Genomic DNA, 19,634 nt, shown 5'->3' on the forward strand with positions numbered 1-19,634 from the left:
TACTGTATTTAATTTTTTAAAGTTATAATTGCAACCAAACAAGCTAAAAGGTTAGGGTTGCCTGTGGTTAATTTTTCCACAGCTTTGCATGATACTCCTTGATACTGGACTTTTCCAGCAAACAGGAATCTGCAGAAAGCAAAAGGAGTTGAGGGCCCAGTGGTTTTCTCAAGGCCTCCCTAAATCGTTTGATAGTCAATTACTGTCTTTAGAAGTACCAGTCTCCTTGCCGATTTTCTCTGATCTCTAAGAGCACCAGCCTTAGCTATCCTCAGGTAGCCACTCCCCCACAGGAGGAGCAGCTCTTCATGCCACGCATGGCCTTTGCGACAAGCTGCATCTTTTGCAAGATTTGCAGCTCTAATGTGTACCTCAGAGTCTTTGCATTTTGGGAAAGACCCACCAGCAAAGCCTTTGAGGCCATGGGCTGGCAGTAACACTGGGGTAAGTGGTTAGGATGTGTTCATGTGAATACTTGCTCTCTGGTACAGCCTCCTAACTGGGCAGGCTCTCAAGTGAAGAATCAGAGGCCCCTCCTCCTTATACCTAAATTGCAGTTGTTTTTTTCAACTAAGGTGCACACACAAAGTCGCGCACTGCCCTTAGCCCCGCACTGCGCACTGTGTTCAACCCTTCTCCGGGACTGCTCTGCAGTGGGGCCAGGGTTCTAGCAGCCGTTTCTGACCAAACAAACGGCCAGCGGGGGCCAGGAGTTCCTTTTGCATTTGGCCTTGTGCAAACTTGATCTTGGCCAAGGCCAGGGCAAGTATGCAACCTGACCTCGGCTCTAGCAACTTCCTCCCACCCCCGCCCCCAGCGGAGTTCAGAGCCCAGTCCTAATTCTAGCCCCAGCACCCCTCGAGTCTCTGCAGAGCCACTGTCCACTCCAAGCAACATTTATTGAGGATGGCGAGTAGCCGGGGGGCGGGGTCTCCAGACCCCGGGCTCGAATCTCATATATATAGGGTTCCGGGCGGAGGGGCCAGGGCGCCACCTGGGGCGGTGCCCCGGCCTCAGACGGCGGACGCCAGCTTCCGCTTGGTGCTCTCGCTGCAGCGGTTCAGGATGAGGTCGGCGCTGGGCCGCGGGGGCACCGCCGGCTGCGGCTTCGGGCGGGCGGTCTGCGGCTCCTCCGCTGCGGGCAGACGGCGCGGTGGCGTAAGAGGCCCCGCCCGGCCCGCAGCCCCGCCCCCGCCCCGCCCCGGGCGTCGCGGGCGCGCACTCAGCGGGCTTCCCGCCCCGCCCCGGGCGCCTCCGGCACTCACTCAGCGGGCTCCCCGCGCTCCCCGCGCCCGCAGCCCCGGTGCCCGCCCCGCCCCGCCCCGCGCGCCTCCGGCACTCACTCAGCGGGCTCCCCGCGCTCCCGGGCCCGCAGCCCCGGTGCCCGCCCCGCCCCGCCCCGCGCGCCTCCGGCACTCACTCAGCGGGCTCCCCGCGCTCCCGGGCCCGCAGCCCCGGTGCCCGCCCCGCCCCGCCCCGCGCGCCTCCGGCACTCACTCAGCGGGCTCCCCGCGCCCGCAGCCCCGGTGCCCGCCCCGCCCCGCCCCGCGCGCCTCCGGCACTCACTCAGCGGGCTCCCCGCGCTCCCGGGCCCGCAGCCCCGGTGCCCGCCCCGCCCCGCCCCGCGCGCCTCCGGCACTCACTCAGCGGGCTCCCCGCGCTCCCCGCGCCCGCAGCCCCGGTGCCCGCCCCGCCCCGCCCCGCGCGCCTCCGGCACTCACTCAGCGGGCTCCCCGCGCTCCCCGCGCCCGCAGCCCCGGTGCCCGCCCCGCCCCGCCCCGCGCGCCTCCGGCACTCACTCAGCGGGCTCCCCGCGCCCGCAGCCCCGGTGCCCGCCCCGCCCCGCCCCGCGCGCCTCCCGCACTCACTCAGCGGGCTCCCCGCGCCCGCAGCCCCGGTGCCCGCCCCGCCCCGCCCCGCGCGCCTCCGGCACTCACTCAGCGGGCTCCCCGCGCTCCCGGGCCCCGGCCGCCCCTGGCCGCGGCGCTGCTGCAGAAAGCGGACGCTGTTGCGCCGGTAGTTCTCCTGGCTGAGGCGCCTTCGGGATCGCTGGTGGATGCTGTGCGCGTTGCGGATGGACGACCTGGGCGCAGGGGGCGGGAACGTCGGTCAGCGCCCCGCCCCGGCGGCCGCGTCCCTGCTCTCGGGGACTCGCGTGGCCACCGCTGGGATCCCACGACTGGCCCGAAGTGGGGAGCGGCAGGGGGAGGGGGGAAGGGGAGGTCCCGCCCGGCCCGAAGGCGGCTGCCCTTCACCGACGGGGACCCTCGCCGTGCCGCAGAGCCCAGGTCCGTTTCCTACGCCTCTCCACAGCCTTCAGCCGACCCTCTCCCCCAGGAAGCCCTCCGGACTGCCACAGCCCGCACGGACCATTCCCAAAGGCTCTGGGCATCAATGCCTTCATCACCCCCACCTCACACCCCTGCTTTCCTACCGCCCCGGTGCCAGGGCCACGGAGGAGGGCGGGGCACGTCCAGCCTCCTGACCCGAAGAGGGTGCTGCCTTCCCCTCCAGGCTCGGAGCCCCTACCCTGTCTCCCTAGCTCCAGTCCTGCCAATCCAGGACCGACAGAGGGAACCCGTGGCGCACCCTCCTCGGCCCCGCCCAGTCCCCCCCAGTCCCAAAGACTCACCTGCGGGGCGGCGCCCCTCGGTTCTTGATCTGGCGTTGGGCCTGTGCTACGTCCTGCCCCGCCTTCTGCAGGTAAATGGACGGAAAGTAGCCTGTGACGTCGTCTTTCCTGCAGCAGAGAAGCCCGGTCAGTGGGAAGATCAGGGCTCCCTCTAAACAGTTGAGGTCACAGCGGCTGGGAGGTGTCAGGCTCCCGCCTGGCCAACACCAACCCCAGCCCCTCTGGGACTCAGTTTCCTCACCTGTGCAACACAGACCCTACCGTAGGCTGTGAGGTAGGGAGGGGGAGGAAATTAGCAGATCCAGATCTCCCCAGGGACCTGTGTTTGCTAAAAAACATCTGCAATATTGCATTTGTCAGTTTTTCTTGTATGGTGATTGCCTTGTTTGTACTAAGAAACTTGCCCAGCTCCACTTACCAAGTTCTATGCTTTCTTCCAAAAGCTTTTTAGTTTTGGGTTTTGTACTTGGTAAAACCTGTGATCCATCCTAAGTCAGTGTGTATAGTGTGAGGGAGGGGTCTAGGTTTCTTTTTTTTTCATATGGATATCCAGTTGTCCCCCCCTCATGTTAGAAAGACCCCCCCATTCTCACTATTATATTTGGGAGAGGGGCAAACTTTACATAATACACACTTCACTCAGTAAAACTCTGATTCTTCTTGGATGGTGGAAGAATCTCAATCAGATTCTCAGGGATGCATGATAGGAGTTAACTAAGTGTGGACCTAAAAGGTTGAGAAACCCTGTCTCAGGCGGGTGGAGGTGGAAGAGAGTGTAGGGGAGATGAATGGTGATGGCGAGAAAGAAAAGAAAAAACAAGAAGAAAAGAAACCCTGCCTCAAAGTCTCCAGCCCAGGACCATGCTGAGGATGGGTGTTACGGCCACAAGTTCACTGGGGTCATGGGCTGGCCCTGTAACCTAAGGCTCTGCAAGCATGTGCAAGGGCCTGGGGAGGCCCAGTGGAATGTCTCTGCTTCCCCCAGAACTGGGGAGGGGGGATTAGTATGGAATTGCAGTAAAAGATTTAAAAGGGATGACAGGTCTCTTCTAGCAGTTACCAAACATAATGATTAATACAAAAATCAGTTGTGTTGCTGGAGAAGGGATAACAGATGGATTGGTCAGGGGAAGTGACCCCAAGTCACAAAGGTAAAATGTACCCACTCTGATGAGGACACTGAACCCAAGAGAGAAGTAGGGTGGGGTTATCACTCATCCCCTACAATAACGGAAACTGGGCCCAGAGAGGAGCAGTAGCTTACCCAGTGTCACACAGCCAAGGCAACACCACGTCAACCCTGAGCCCACCCACCTCCAGGCCAGGGCTGGTGCAGTGGGAGGGAGGGGGTGCTCTCCTACCTGATGACCCACCAGCCGTCCAAGAGCTTATGAATGACCTCGATGGTTTCACCCTCCTGGAGGGAGATCTCATCCTCCAATATAGCAGTGTAGTCTTTGATGGTGACGTAGGGTTCACCTGGTCCATCGGGGGGGGGGGGAGAATGGTATGAGGATCTGCCCAGCACAGGGCTCACCACCCTCCTCTCCTCTCTTCCTGGGGCTTCCTCCAGCTGGTCCTTCTTGGTCTCCTGTAGGCTCTTCCCAGCCACTGTGGGGGCATCCTGGAGCCCTGCCCTCTCTACCTCTCGACCCCGGGGAGTTTGCCCACTCCCACCTGCCGCAATCCACACAAGGGGCAGGAGCTCCCATGACTTCAGAGCCCTGGTCAGGCACCTACATAGAGGAGGGGATTTGCAGGAAGTGCGGGACGAGCGCCCTCCTGCAGGCACCTGAGCCACTCAACTCCAGCCAAGTGTAGGCATGTGGGGCTGCAGGTCCAGTATACACACCTTTTCCAGTTTTTAAAGAGGAGCCATAAATCCACATAAAATTGTGAAATCTCTCCATTTTAAAGTATGGGTAACCAATTCTCATTGTTTTCTAATTCTACGAGGGCCCCACCCAGCCCGGGGGCTGCCAGTTTTTCCTTTCTAGTCAGCAATGAGGCCCCCCTTCCTACAGACAGCTCTCCTTCCTGAGCCTCTGGTCTGCTTACCATTCAGCTTCCCACTGTACCTGGCCCCAGCTGACCGCCACCCAGTGGCCCAGGCTGACCTCATCACCCGCCACCTCTATTCCTCCTCCTGGTTCCCTGCCCTGACCACCTCCTACCAGAGCCCCCAAGCCAAACTGTGGGGTCTCAGCCCTGATTCCCCCTCTGCCCAACCCCCATCATTTCCAACAGGAAAGAAGTCACTTCTGGCTTCTCAATATCCCAGTCCCCTCCCACCCCTTCCTCCCACACCCCTATGGCCCTGGAGGACGGGGGGTACCTGCATAGTTGGGCTCTGGGTCCTCTGCCTCATCGGGACTGTCCAGGGGCTCCAAGTAGGAGGCTGGGACCCAGCCTCGCTTTGTCTTCATTTGGCAGAACCACCAGCCTGTGCCCGGGGCATGAAACAGTAAGTCAGGTTGGGCCTGGCAGCCTCCCTCAGCCATCGGAGTGGTGAGGACACTTGGACATACACACAAACATCCAACACTCGGATTATGAAATGTCACCTTCACCACACTCCACAGCAAAATCACACCCACACATAATCACAGGGTCACAAAATCACAGCCTGGAAGCAACTTCACACACATGATGAGGAGTTGACCTGCCCACCTGGACAGGACCCCAGAGATGCCCAGTGAAGATACCCACAGCTGCCCCAGGGTGCACGCTCAGAGAGAGGGCGACCCACAATGCAGGGAGCACAGTCAGGGCCCCAGGGCCAGGTGGGGAGGACGGCCCGGGCTGCCTGAGGGGCAGAGCCCTGGTGGGGGCTCGTGGTCGTAGGCCCAAGCAGCAGGGGAGGAAGGTCCAGGCAGGGCAGGAGGCTGACCGCTCTCGCTCTTCTCCACAACTTCCACCACGTCGCCCGTGGCCAGAGCCATCTCGGTGCCAGAGCTCTTCTCGTATTCAGCAATGGCCCGGTACGTCTGCAGGATGATGGGGCCTGTGATGTCTGGGCAGAGGGAGGACAGGGTGAGTGGATGCTGGGGTCGAGAGCCGCCTCCTCCTGGCTCTCCCTGTGATCCCCTGTGGGGGCCTCCAGAACCAGCACTGGCATCCTGTCCCCACCCACCCCCAGGCGTGCCACAGGTGGATGGGCCCTGCAGGCTGGAAAGCAGCAGAGATGAGCTTTGCAGCCCTGCATTTATTGAGCACCTAGTGGGTTCCAGGCACTGGCCACACACTTGACACACATTCTCTTTTTCATCTAATGAGGTTAGCAAGCAGTCCACCTCAACTTTAATGTGCACACAAATCACCCAGGGGTCAAGCTGAAATGAGTTTCTGATCCCATAGGTCCATGGTAAGACACCAGAGAGTCTGCATCTTCAGTCAGCCCCACATGCTGCTGCTGCTGCTGCTGTGTTATGGGCTGAATTGTGCCCCCCCGCCCCCCGAATTCATACACTGAAGCCCTAACCCCTAGTACTCTAGAATCTGACTGTATTTGGAGACAGAGCCTTTAAAGAGGTAATTAAAGTTAAACGAGGTTATTAGGGTGGGGCCCTGATCCAATGGGACTGGTGTCTTATAAGAAGAGGAAGAGACCCCAGGGATGTGTGTGCACAGCGGAAAGGTCCATGCCAGGACACAGCAAGAAAGCAGCCGTCTGCAAGGCCAGGAGCAAGGCCTCAGCAGAAACCAACCCTCACACCTTGATCTCAGACTTCTAGCCCCCAGACTGTGAGAAATAAATGTTTATTGTTTAAGCCACCCAATCTGTGGTACTGTTAAAGCAGCCAGAGCTGGATAAGACACCACTGTGTTACCCCTGAAAGCCACCTTTGTCCCCAAACCTGTTCATTCATTCAGCCACAACCTCCCCCAGCATCTGTGCTGGACTCTGCAGCCACAGAGGCCAGTAAGGTGCCTTTATTTTCAAGGAGCTCCCTTGGCTGTCCAGTGATTCCCAAAGATCCCATTAGTGCAGTCACCAACGCCCTTTACAACTGCTCTCACCTGCTCTTCTCCCTGTATACCCTGAACCTGGGTTCCTGATCATGTCAACAGTCCCCTTAGAGTGACCTGAACTGGCTGTCCCCGGCCCTCTCACCGGCAGCGACAGTCTTGCCATCTTTAGGCACCAGGTAGGTCTCCGGCTTTTTCACCCTGCAGGAGAGAACGGTCTGGGTTAGATGCTCAGCTTCCCACTGGGGAATGGGATCCTCCTGGTGGACGTACAGAACTTCCCACAAGGAAAAGGAATGTGGGAGACGGGGGCCACTGCAGAAAGTGGAGACTGGACTGGCAAGGAAAGGGCATTGGGGGTTACGAGGCAGTTGTTCTGCCAGCCTGAGGTGGGGACCCCAAGGAGAAGGCGCCAGCTGTTGAAGACAGAAAGGGCCTCCTTCCCAAGCTGGATAGAGGGACGCCCTGGTCTGGGACAGGCTCCTGTCAGCTCCTGGACCAGCTCCCTCTTCTGGAGCCCGGAGTAGGTGTCCCCACACTCACCACCACCCCACACCCTACCACCACCCCACCCCACCACTACCACCCCACACCCCACCACCACCACGCCCAGGCTGATGGGAGCTGCCCTTCCCTGTACCAAAGGTGAGTTTAGGGGTCCATAAGCACTGGCTGGAGGGATGGTCTATGACAGCTCTGACCTCCATCCTGTTTCCCTCCACCAGTGGCCAGAGAGGGACAGAGAGAAGGATCTTTCCAGTCTGTTCCCCTGAGATCTCACTCAGACTCTCAGATGCCTTCCATGCAGGGCAGGGGCCGGCAGAGAATGAGGTGACAAGAGGGAGCCAGGGACCTGAGACCTGTTCAGCAATCAACAGAGGCCACCAACCCCGACATCCTCTCACACTTCACCCCTGCAAGTGCTCTCCATAGCACCTGGGACTGCATTTGGCCCTCACCACCCCATCACACATGGGTAAACTGCATTCAGAAGGCTTTCAGACCCCTGCCCCCCCAGGGCCTCCTGCGGCCTTTACACTCAGAGAGGTCCAAGTGGAGACTTGGAAAGGATGCTGAGTGGTTGCACAGGCCAGAGTCGGAATCTTGCCTCCTTCTTTCTGGCTGTGTGACTTTGGGCAAGTCACTTCCCCTCTCTGAGCTTCAGCCTCCTCATCTGTAACATGTGGAAAGTCCTGCCCGTCTAGGGTGGGTTTACACCCCATATGCTCTCCCACCTGCCGTGGAACAGGACAAGGCGGCCACTCACTGGTTGTCCGTGGGGAGCTTGAGGTCGTCGGGGCGCACCTTGAAGAAGTCGAGGAGGTGTGGGCAGCGGGAGATCTTGACGGGCAGGCCCATGAGGGCATTGCAGTACTCGGTGAGCGTGCTCTGGCGGTTCTCAGCTGCCCGCTGCCCGTCAAACCACCTGGGTGCTGGCGGGATCAGGGAGGGGCACCAGAGGAACAGTGAGCACATTCCCCAGGTCAAGTCCAAGGAGGGGTGGAGGAGGAGGGGGCAGCTTGGAGGGCGGGCGAGGGCAGCCAGCACAGGCAGCCCAGCCCGGGTCACTCAGCCCCTCACCTGGCAGGTGGGGGATGATCCTGTTCTCTGAGTTGATGTCCCCGGCCTCAATCGGGAACAATTCCTTTAAGGCTTTCTAGACAGAAAAGAAAGTGTGAAGGACTATCTTTTCATTACAATATCGGAAAAGCACAACATTGGAAACAACCTAAATACCCTTCTAATCGCTCAGGCTACAAACTCTGTTGGTGTCCTTGATTCCTCTCTTTCTCTTCCACCTCACATCCAGCCACCAGCTGATCTTCGGGTTCTACTGCAAATATCTACCCAGAATCTGACCCTTCTCACTACCCCTACTGCCACCACCTTGGTCCGAGCTTCCACCAGGCCTGGATTTTACAGCCTTCTTATGCCTTTTGGGGAGGAGAGAACCCAGGTGCTCTCTTGAGAGTGGCAGCTCCAAGCTCTGGGGTCTGAGCTTCCACTCTTGCCTGTCCTCAATCCAGGACCCAGATGGATCCTCTTAAAGCCTAAACTGGATCCTGTCCCTCCTCCGCTCAGAGCATTTCCTGCCTCTCAGCTCACTCAGAGTGGAAGCCAAAGGCCTCATGTTGGTCTACAAAGGCCCCACTAGACCTGGCCCTGTCCACCTCACTCACCCCTTCTGCCACCACTCTCCCCCTTGTTCACTTCGCTCCAGCCAACCTTGAATACTCCAGGCCCACTCCTGCCCCAGGGCCTTTGCACTTGCTATTCCCATTCTTCCCCTACATGTATCATGTGTGCCCCTAAAGAATGCCCCCTAGAGTTCATGTGGAATGGGCACAGAGTTTCTGTGTGGGGAGATGAAAACGTTTTGGAGATGGATGGTGTGATTGTCATGTGACATTGTGATACTTCATGCCACTGAGCTGTACACTTAAAACGGTTTAAATGGTAAATTTATGTTATGCATATTTTACCACAATAAAAAATATATTAAGTAAAATGTATCTTAAAATTTTTTTTAAATGTCCCCTTAACTGTGGGTTGGTGAGGGCAAACTCTGGGCTCCTCAGCCCCCAGCCAGCACCTGGGTTGCTCTCTTCCCCAAAAGGCAGAGCTGGGGCTGGGTGTCCTGTGCCCTCCCTGCCCCCCTGCCTACTGGGCACTCACATGGAATTCATAGATCTCGGTGAACCTCCGGTAGACCACCTTCTCAGACAAGTCATGCCACTTCACCAGGAACATGTACACCTGGGGGTAGAAGGACCCAGTTCAGCTTCCAAGGGAGCCTCCCATGCACTCGGGGAGCCCCCCGCCCCCTGGTGGAAGCCTGAAGGGCTGGAGATGGGACGCTCTATGGGGCAACCTGGGCCGTAGAAAGGACACCAATTTCATGAACCCTGGAGCTGGGAGCTGCCACTCTCCAGGTTTAGGACCCAGGACAAGATGATCGGCCTCTCCTACTAACTCAAATTCCTCACCAGTCATTGGAGAGAAGAATAGGACCTCACCCTAGTGCTGGTATGAGAGTTTCAGGAGATAAAATATAGAAAGGGCTGGGCTCAAACAATACAGGAACTCAGCAAGGTATTGTATGGTTCCACGTATATAAATGTCCGGAATGGACAAGGCTACGAGAAAGTAGGTTAGTGGTTGCCACTAGCAGGTATAGGGTTTCTTTGGGGGAGATGAAAATCTTCTAAAATTGATTGTCGTATGATTGTGCAACTCTGTGCATATACTAAAAACCACTGACTTATACACTTTACATAGGTACACTGTATGGTGTGGGAATTACACTGTATGGTGTGGGAATTATATCTCAATAAAGCCATTATTAAATAAATAAGAACTCAGTAAAGAAAAATAATAGGAGAGTACTACTCAGCCACAAAAAATCGAAACCACATGAGTGCAAAGAAACGGGGTCCTGACAGTGAAACCAGGTGCCCCAAAGGGACTCACACTGAAACCAGACGGTACTAGCTTTTCTCTCTTTAGTTTTTCTTAGTGTTTTTCAGCAGATAACACCAGGCCTCCTCACAGCGCTCCAGGGACCACCAACCTAGCCGGATCAAACTGCTCCCCGAGGCCTGAGCAGGTACAGTTAGCAGTCAAATGACCCGAAGCTGACCTCGAGAGCACAGAAGAACCAAGTTCTCTTGGAACTCAAGGAACAGAGGTGCCCTTGTCTGCCATTCGGACTCTTGAAGAAGCTCAAGGTCAACGAAGCAGGAGGATTGGGTGCCCAGACTGAACAAGGGCACACACAGGACTAGCCAGTCACAGTCTGCCAGGCTGAAACTTCCTGACTCCGTCCTGCCCTCTTTCACGTTCCTTACCTTACACGGCTTAGTTCCAAGACTATTTATCCAGACTCCCAAATTAGAATTAATGAATTTGCATAGCCCCTCCTCACCTTAATTCTTTAAATTTGCTTCAAATCTTTATTTGGGGAGAGAGATTTGGGCTTTCTCCCTGTCTCCTTATCTGGCTCCCTCAGGAGTAAAACCCCCTTTCACCTGTGAAAAACCTGTTGCTTCAGAATCTGGCCTTTCTGTGTGAAGAGGCAAAGGACCCACCAACTTTAGTTAGTAACACAAGAAGAAAATACTGGTATACGAGACGAGATGTTCTAACTGACTCAAAACCAAAAGGCAGTAAAAGATTTCCATTTCAAATACATTAAAATTCTTTCGCCCGGCCAGGCGTGGCTCAGCGGTTGAGCATCGATCTGAGATCCAGGTGATTGGGATTCGATTCCTGGTCAGGGCACATGCCTGGGTGGCGGGCTAGATCAATGACTCTCTCATCATTGATGTTTCTATCTCTGTCTCTCCCTCTCCTTTCCTTTCTCTGAAATCAATAAAGATATATTTAAAAAAAAAAAATTTTCAAATTTTGCATATAAAACCATAAGCAAATCCAAAATGCAAATGATAAGTGCATATCACAGATTAAGGGTTAATATTTCTAATATATAGATAACTTTTTTAAATTTGAAGGAAAAAAGACAAAAAAATCTGATAGAAAAATGAGCAAAAGGCATGGACAGTTCATGGCACACACGTGTATATATGTAAACTTTAAACATGTAAAGAGTTGTTCAGCTTTTCTCATAATAACATAAATGCAGGGTGATTAGGTAATTGCAAATTAGTGAAAACAATTTAAATGATTGTTTGAAGAAACAATGGCATCCTCACACAATGAAATATTTAAAGATGAAAAAAATAACAAGAGACTCAATGAATTAATTTGGAGGGAACTCAGGATATTACAGGAAAATGAAAACTGAACCTATAATGTCACCCTGTTTGTTATCTGTGTGTGGTAAAGAAGAAATAGTATGAAAATATTCATATATTTGCACTTATTTTTGTAAAGGAAAGTACAGAAAAGATGAACCAGAATGAGTCTTTGAGCATATTTTTATAAAGTCTTGAAGTCTGATGACATGTGAATATTTTACATATTTAAAAATTAAATTAAATCAACAAGAAGGGGATTCAGGTCCGAGATGGCAGTGTAGGAAGACGCCGAACTCACCTCCTCCCAGGAACACATCGAACTTACACCTACAGACAGAGCAATTAGCCACTGAAGAAGAATCGAGGGCTGATTGAACAACTGCACAACAAATGAGAGAGACCTCACAGAAACAGGTAGGAGCACAGGAGACAGGCAGGTGGACAGCCCACCCAACACACAGTCGCCTACCCGGGAGCACAGCTTAAAAACAGTGGTTTAGCAGGCTGGGCATGACTCAGGGGTTGAGCATCGACCTAAGATCCAGGAGATCGCTATTTGATCCCGGGTCAGGGCACATGCCTGGGTTGCAGGCTCAATCTCCAGTCGGAGGCTTGCAGGAAGCAGCAGATCAGTGACTACTCTCAACATTGACATTTCAACTCTCTCTCTCTCCCTCTCCTTTCCTCTCTCCAAAATCAACAAAGGTATATTTTTTTAAAAAAAGAAGAAAAAATGGGAAATTGTTTAAAAAACAACAACAAAAAAAGCCAGTAGTTTAAAGGACACCTAGGCTACACAGGAAGGAAATCTATTTACTAACCCTAGAGCATTTGCCAAGTGGAAGAGGAACTGATTGAGCCCCAGGAACTCTCTCTGGGGCTGAAGGCAACAGAGCACCATTTGTGCCCCCACTTCTTGATCCGGACACTCTAGCTGCAGGCCAAGGCTGTCCCAGTGTGCCCCAGGCCCACAGCAGCTCTGAGCTTGTCCCCAGGACTCTCTGGGGCTGGCCCAGCTCCACCTCCTGTTTCTGGCAGGCCTGTTAGGGCAGCCCTGCACTGCTTGCCTCCAGGGCTCTCCTCAGCTTCGCACATGCCTTAGCTACAGCTTCTGCCCAGGTGTGACTTGGCCTCTGGACTTGCTGTAGACCATGCCCACTTCAGCTACAGCCCCTGAGGCTCATACTTGCTCCTGTTCAGCTCCAGACACTGGTTCAGCTTGCCCCCAGGGCCTAAATGAAGCCTGAGCCCACTCCACCTACAACTCCTACCTGCCTGCCAAGGCAGTCCTGGCACAGCTTGCCCCAATGACTTCCCTTGGCCTGTGCCCATTCCATCTACAGCTCCAGGCCCCAGTGAAGCCTGCCCTCGGGAATCCCTTAAGGCCTGCGAATGTTCCAGCTCCAGGTTCCAGCTCCACCTGGCTTGCCAAATACGTCTGGCAAATGCAATCTACAAAGGGAAAACTCCTACACAAGGTCACTCCTTCAAGACCAGGGAATGTTGCTGTTTCACCTAATTCTTACAAACACAGAGAGACAGCCAAAATGAGCAGACTGAGAAATATGTTCTAAATGAAAGACCAAGACAAAACCCCAGAGAAAGAACTAAATGAAACAGGAACACGCAATCAGATAAAGATTTCAAAACACTGGTTATAATGATGCTCAATAAACTAAGGAGAAGAAGAGATGAACTCAGTGAGAAATTTAACAGCTAGAAACCACAAAAAAGAACCAGTCAGAAATGAAGAATACAATAACCAAAATGAAGAATACATTAGAAGAAATCAACAACAGATTAGTTGATGCAGAAGGATGAGTCAGCATTCTGTAACACAAGGAAGTGGAAATCACCAATTCAGAACCGCAAAAAGAATAAAGAATTTTTTTAAAATGAGGAGAGCTTAAGGGACCTCTGGGGCAACATCAAGTATACTAACATTTGAATCATAGGAGTACAAGAAGGAGAAGAGAAAGAGAAAGGACAGAAAACCTATTTAAACAAGTTATAGCTGAAAACTTCCCCAATCTGGTGAAGGAAACAGATATCTAATTCCAAGAAGCCCAAAAAGTCCCAAAGACAATGAACCCAAATAAGTCCACACCAAGACACATCATAATTAAAATGCCAAAAGTTAACAAGGATTTTTTTAAATGTTAAAGTTGGAAATAGAAACAAACTTATATATATATATATCAAGTGGGTAACAACCTTATTACAGAAAAATGGAAAAGAATCCAAGTAAATTTTAGCTACAATACTTTCACTCTACTCAATCTGAAGAAAAAAGGCCCAAAACTGCAAAGAAAACTGAAATTTGGCCCAGCCAGTCATGGCTCAGCAGTTGAGCGTCGACCTAGGATCCAGGCAATTGGGATTCAATTCCTGGTCAGGGCACATGCCCAGGTTGCGGGCTCGATCCCCAGTCAGGGACATGCAGGAGGCAGCCGATCAATGACTCTCTCATCATTGATCTTTCTATCTCTCTCTCCCTCTTCTTTCCTCTCTCTGAAATCAATAAAGATATATTTTTTAAAAAAAGAAAGAAAACTGAAATTTTACTTACTAGGTTAGTAGGTTTATTGTTACTAGTGGTGTGCGCATAGTACAAAGTTTATGTGTATTGTAGAACTGAGCAAAGAAGTAAATATATGGATGTTGTTGGGAGCCAGGTTTCTCACAGTGAGAGAAAGGAGCTACAAATATAAAATTGTGAGAGGCAAGAATGATATGAAATGACTAGTTTTCCCCCAAGTCTGTCCACTGGAAGGACATAAGCGATGACACATCAGTGGCAATGAGCACACCTAGCTTCCAGATCTTGGGTTCTAGTATCACTCCCCACTAAAAAGAATCAGGGATCCTCAGCAAAATGGCTGAGTCCAGGGCTGGGGCTGGGAGAGTGAGCCTGGACCATCTTGTGCGAGAAGAAAGAATGTGCCCTAAGAATGACAGGCGCAGAAGCCACCTTGAAGGAGCTCCCACTGGCCAAAGCTGGGACAATCGGCATCAAAATAAGTAATGACAGCAATGGATTATAACCCATCGAATAAAATCAGAATCCATGGATCCATATTGACAGAAGTAAATAAATGTGGGAGGAAAGGCCCTTACAGTAAAACATTAAGTAATAAATGCAGAAGGAATGATCGAGTTTAAAAATCACTATCTGGCAATCATTATAGTAACTGGGTTCAGGCAAGAGCCATCAATTACTATAAGAGCAGGATATTTACAGAACTTCAAATAATCTCCCCACAGGTTAGTTATTTAAAACAAAGGAGGAAATAGTAACTTTACAGTAGAGAAACGTGGAGGACATGTCCAGGACTTGGTGATCAAAGTTAACATCGCCAATGTGGGAACAAGTCACAATCTCCTGCCACCTGGTAGGATCAATGAGAAGAACCCGGAATCACTTCTGCTGTATTCCTGTCGTCTACGCGTAACCTGAATCTAATGACACGTGGGGCAAACCCAAATCGAAGGACATTCTACAAAATAACTGGTCCTATCTCTTCAAAATGTGAAAGTTGAGAGGAGAAAGACTAAAACTGATCCAGGTAAAGGAAAGCTAAAGAGATAAGACAACTGAAATGTAACAGGTGGTCTGGGATTGCATCCTGGACCTGAAAAATAATTCTTATTACAGAAGACAAGTAGGACAATGGGTGACATCTGAATAATGTCTGTGGGTTGGATAACAGTGTTTTATTGGTATGAATTTCCTGATTTTGACACATTTGCATTGTGGTTATGTAAGAGAATGCCACTGATTTTAAGAAATACACACCACAGTATTTAGAGGTTAAGAAACCTCTCCACTTTCTCCCAAATGTTCCAGAAAATTTATATTCAGAGACAGAAGGGATAAGGGAGGAAAAGGGGGGGGGAGAGGGGGAGGGGGAGGGAGAAAAGAATGAAGACCCTCCCTGGCCTTCCTCTGGGCTTGGGGACCCTACGTGGGGTGCTACGTCTGGGAAAACACTTCCCCAGCTCCCCAAGAGCAGAAGGGGGCACTTTCTGCCCCCCACCCCCCACCCCGTGCTGGTGTCACCATCCCAGAAGGGATACGACTTCCAGGTAACTGACCCCACAGGTCGCTGGAGGGACAGAGAGCCTGCCCTTCCACCCTCCCTCCCTTCCGGAGGGCCGCTCCCTAAGAGCTGGGGTGGTCTGGGAGGGCTGCCTGGAGGAGCGCGCCCTGGACGTGAGCGCCAGCTGGCCGCCGGGAAGGGGGGAAAGGGGGGTGGTGGGGAGGAGACTCCCGGCTGGAGCGGGAGCGCCGGAGCGAGGTGGGCTGGCGGGGCCGGGGTGCCAGGGCGCGCACTCTTTTAGGGGTCCCACGTCCACTGCGGACCCAGACGGGCAGACTGAGGCCCCGAGACAGGGAGGCGCTCGCCGCTGGTCCGCCCCCGCCCCCTCCGCCGTCCGAGAGCCGCGCCTCAGGCCGTGGCCTCGGGGCGGCGCGGCCGCTACTCACGTAGTGCTGGCTCGGGACGAAGCGCTTCTCGAAGCCCAGCAGGGCGATGTGGCGGATGAAGGCGTCCCCCATGGCGGGGCTGCGCGCGGCCTCGCTCTCGGCTGTCCCGGGCTGGGCCTTAAGTGGGCTGAAAGGGGAAGTCGCTGCTGTCGGCCGGCTGGGGGCCGCGGGCGCAGGAAGGGTTTCCTTCTCCTTTCCCTCGCAGGGGCGGCCCGGGCGCCCCCCGCGCGCACGTGTGCGGGGGTCCAACCCTGACCCGCCGGGCCTCGCAGGTGAGGGGGCTCCCGCCCACCACCCCTCTCCTCGGCGCGCTCTCAGCCCGGCCGCCCCTCCGCCCACGCCCGCCTCCCGAGCCCCTCCCCCACGCCGTCCCCCCACCCCGACACCCCCCACTGGCGCTCCTGGAACAGAACCGCGGGGCCTTCGCCGCGCCACCTGGGCCATCTCCTCCCACAGATCTGCAACTCCTTCCCTCACTTTCTGCTGGTTTCTGCTCAGATGGCACCTCCTCTGAGAGGCCTTCCGTGATAACGACACATGAAATAGCAAAACTTCACGCTTCCCCCATGACCCGTTTCTGTTTTTGTTCAGAGTACTTACCACAACTTGCGTATTACTATTTTATGTTTTTACACTCTCTCTCCCTGCCAGCGTGTGAGCCCCGTGAGAGCAAGGGCTTGGCCTGTTTGGGCGCCCAGTGGACCCTCCGGAAACACCTGGATAGTGACCGCGTGGCTCCCTGAGTGAAGGAACGAAGCCCCCACGGCAGCCTGCCAAAGCGTTGGGTGCACATCCCCTGCACGTGTGCCTGGCTGCATGCCAGTGGCAGCTGGGATCACCATCTCTGCCAAGAAGGGGATTTGGGAGGAAGGGGTGAGGAGGGGGGCAGCATGCTTGAAGAGAGGCTGTGGCCTCTCTCAGTAAAGTCTGGGGTGCTAGGGCCAGGGAGATGGGGGCCTGGGAGGCTCAGAGGTCATAGAGCTGGTCCAGGGTCACATATCAAGTGGCTCAGACCCAGGCAGTCTGGCTGCGGGCTCAGGTAGGCCCGCCTACCTGATTGCAAGACTGAGACATGGCAGAGGCAGTTGGCACTGAGAGTCACTTCTGCTCCCCCACCCCGCCTGGGGGTCACCAGCTCTGGATGTGACAAGCCTTGCAAGTCCTTTCTCTGGTCATTTCCATCAAGAATCTTCCTACACAGAAGGATACACTACTCAGCAATGAAGAGGGACTGCCACACACATGGGTGAACCGTCCTGACACAATGTGGTGGGAGAGAAGGCAGATGTGAGGCACGCCCTCAGAACATTTATTCCAACCTCAGAACTGCCCGGGGCAGTCTGTGGTGTTGGAAGCCAGGGTGACCTGGGGGGGGTGTCTGGGAGTAACCGGAGGGGAGCAGGAGGCAGCAGGTGATGAGCCTTTTCTTGATAAGGATGCTAGTTCCACAAGTGCTCATTTTCTGAAAATTAACCTAGCCCCAGGCACAGAAGATGTGTATCTGTTTCTATTGATTTCAGAGAGAGGAAGGGAGAGGGGGAGAGAGAGAGAAACATCAGTGAGAGAGAAGCATCGATGGGCTGCCTCCTGCATGACCCCTACTGGGAATCCAGCCCGCAAATTGGGCACGTGCCCTGACCTGGAACCGAACCTGTGACCTCCTGGTGCATGGGAGGGTGTTCAGCCAACTGCGCCACACCTGCTGGGTGGTATGTTTTACTTTAATAAAAAGTTGAAAACAAAGAGTGAATCGAGTGGGGTCATATAATGGATGATTCTCCTCACTTAACTGGAGGAGGGCTGCCCCTGGCAGCACATGGCACTTGGCTCACGGCTGAGTGGCTGTCCTTTAAGTAAATGTCCCCTCCCTGATGTACGTTCAGTCTCTGCTCTTCCCTGTTCCACAAGATACTGCCTTGAGTTCCCTGCAGAGAGGCCGGACCCACAGCATTGCTCAGTTGGGCATGGTGAGGGGAAGGGCGAGGGCGAGGGGAAGGGCGAGGGCGAGGGCGAGGGGAAGGGAGAGGGGGAGGGGAAGGGCGAGGGCGAGGGGAGGGGCGAGCAGGCCCTCCTCCTGAGCACCGGATCCAGGCCCTCAGCACTTCCTTTCCTTCCTCCCGAAGGTCTTTCCACTCTTGCCTAACTGCCTGGCGGGGCTTCCCTGCCCAGAGGACACCAGACACAGCAGCTGGAGCCATCAGCTGCTACCTTTCTGCTCCCTCTTGCGACCTCCATGGCTCATCTTGCCCCTCGCATGGCACCTGGCAGAGAGGCTGTCAAAGCTTGAAGTGCTGGGAACTCACGTGTTACCCTACAGTGGCCTGTCGGCAGGCTCCCAGCCTTTTGTCAGGAAGAGACAGTATTGACTTTAATGCACAGATGAAACAAGGGTGACCAAATGATTTAAAAAAGAAAAGGACTAAAGAAGGAAGGAGGTAATGAATAAATATGATTGGGGGCACAAGATACAAACTTTTTAAGTTTTAAAACTTTTAGACTGTGAAATACATAGAAAATTGCAGGAAAATGTACAATTTATTATAAAGTAGATATCTAGCTATACATCACCTGGTATGAGAACACCACGGAGTCCCCAGAATCCCCCCACTTCCCATGGATTAGTGAAGGACTTACCCTGAGTCAAAAGTGCTTTATATCTATGATCACACCTCCTCCTCACAATGAGGCAATCAGGTAGGTACTACTATCATCCCCACTTTATAGATGGGAAAGCTGAGGCTCAGAGAGGTAAATAGGTTGCTACAACTGGTAAGCAAAGAGCTGGGACTTGAACCCAGGCAGTCTGGATCCCAGGTCCATGCTCTTAACCACTGGGCTCCTCTGCTTTTTTTCTTGTGTTTTTTTTTTAAATCTTCACCAGAGGATATGTTTTTATTGATTTTTTTTTTTTTAAAGAGAGAGAGAGAGGAAAGCGGAGAGAGAGAAAAAAACATTGATTTGAGAGAGAAACATTGCTCAGTTGTCTCTCACACATGCCCCAGATCCAACCTGCAACCTAGGTATGTGCCCTAACTGGGAATTGAACCCATCACCTTTTGGTGCACTGGATGACGCTCCAACCAAGTCACCCCGCCAGCGCTGCTTTGTTTTTGAGCAATATGAGAATGAATGATTGGGGATTCACAAGGGAGGAGCCAGCCTGCATGAACACCCCCAAAGAGGGAGACTCTCACATCAGGCCAACTGGAGGGGAGACTCTCAGGGCTTTCCAGTCTGGCCTCAAGATTCTTGGCTTCTCTCCAGAGGCCACTTTCTCCACACTGAGGCCTTACCCAGATCGCTGGGCTGACCAGTTCCTCTGCCAGGAAATCCCCAGGGCTGGGCCATATGTGGAGAGCGGTTTGGCATCACAGCCTGAGGCCCCGGCAGTGCTTCTGAGGAAATCTAGGGCTTTCTAGGATTGGAACAAATCAGTCCTCTCCATTGGACAGTTCTTTCTCAAGTTTAACTTGAAGCCCTCCTGCCCCTTCTCAAGCAAGAGCAGCCTGGATTCCCATGCCAGGCCCTGTGACGAAGGCCTCCTGGGCCAGCCCACAGGACTAGTTCTTGCCTGGCGCCTAGAGCAGATGGGCCCCGAGTCACTGACTGGTAGGCAAAGGGGTGATTTGGTGGTGATGCCAGCTGTGTGGGTCTGAGGCCCTAACCACAAGCAGATGTCTCTATGCAGAAATGCCACTCACAGTCTGCTTCCCAAGGGGACCCTGTCTTCCTTTCTCAGCAAAATCAAACTAGGAATGGGCTCTGGCCAGATCGGGGATGGGCCTTGAGT

At 53.8% G+C, this 19,634-nt stretch overlaps 1 protein-coding gene across 1 annotated transcript; it reads right to left on the reverse strand.

The window, feature by feature from the left end:
- On the reverse strand, window positions 1–16,003 carry NCF1 (neutrophil cytosolic factor 1). Its single transcript, XM_081132285.1, has 11 exons — window positions 15,845–16,003; window positions 9,278–9,358; window positions 8,183–8,258; window positions 7,869–8,034; window positions 6,747–6,802; window positions 5,523–5,645; window positions 4,968–5,075; window positions 3,994–4,111; window positions 2,633–2,740; window positions 1,938–2,083; window positions 1–1,135 (listed from the first exon to the last, which is right to left on the reverse strand). The coding sequence occupies exons 1-11, from the start codon at window positions 15,914–15,916 to the stop codon at window positions 1,014–1,016; spliced, it is 1,176 nt and encodes a 391-aa protein (XP_080988411.1). The 5' UTR covers window positions 15,917–16,003; the 3' UTR covers window positions 1–1,013.
- Window positions 16,004–19,634: the final 3,631 nt, after the last annotated feature.

The sequence above is a fragment of the Miniopterus schreibersii genome, assembly GCF_964146895.1.
Source record: "Miniopterus schreibersii genome assembly, chromosome: 3".
Lineage (NCBI taxonomy): Eukaryota > Metazoa > Chordata > Mammalia > Chiroptera > Miniopteridae > Miniopterus > Miniopterus schreibersii.

What these genes read in the sequence shown, in the direction of transcription:
- NCF1 (XM_081132285.1), bottom strand. Translation starts at nt 15,916, where the DNA reads ATGGGGGACGCCTTCATCCGCCACATCGCCCTGCTGGGCTTCGAGAAG. An exon ending in AAGCTCCCCACGGACAACCA is followed by an intron (nt 6,803 to 7,868) that starts GTGAGTGGCCGC and finishes TCTCTCCTGCAG; the next exon opens with GGTGAAAAAGCCGGAGACCT. An exon ending in GAGCGCGGGGAGCCCGCTGA is followed by an intron (nt 1,136 to 1,937) that starts GTGAGTGCCGGA and finishes GTCTGCCCGCAG; the next exon opens with CGGAGGAGCCGCAGACCGCC.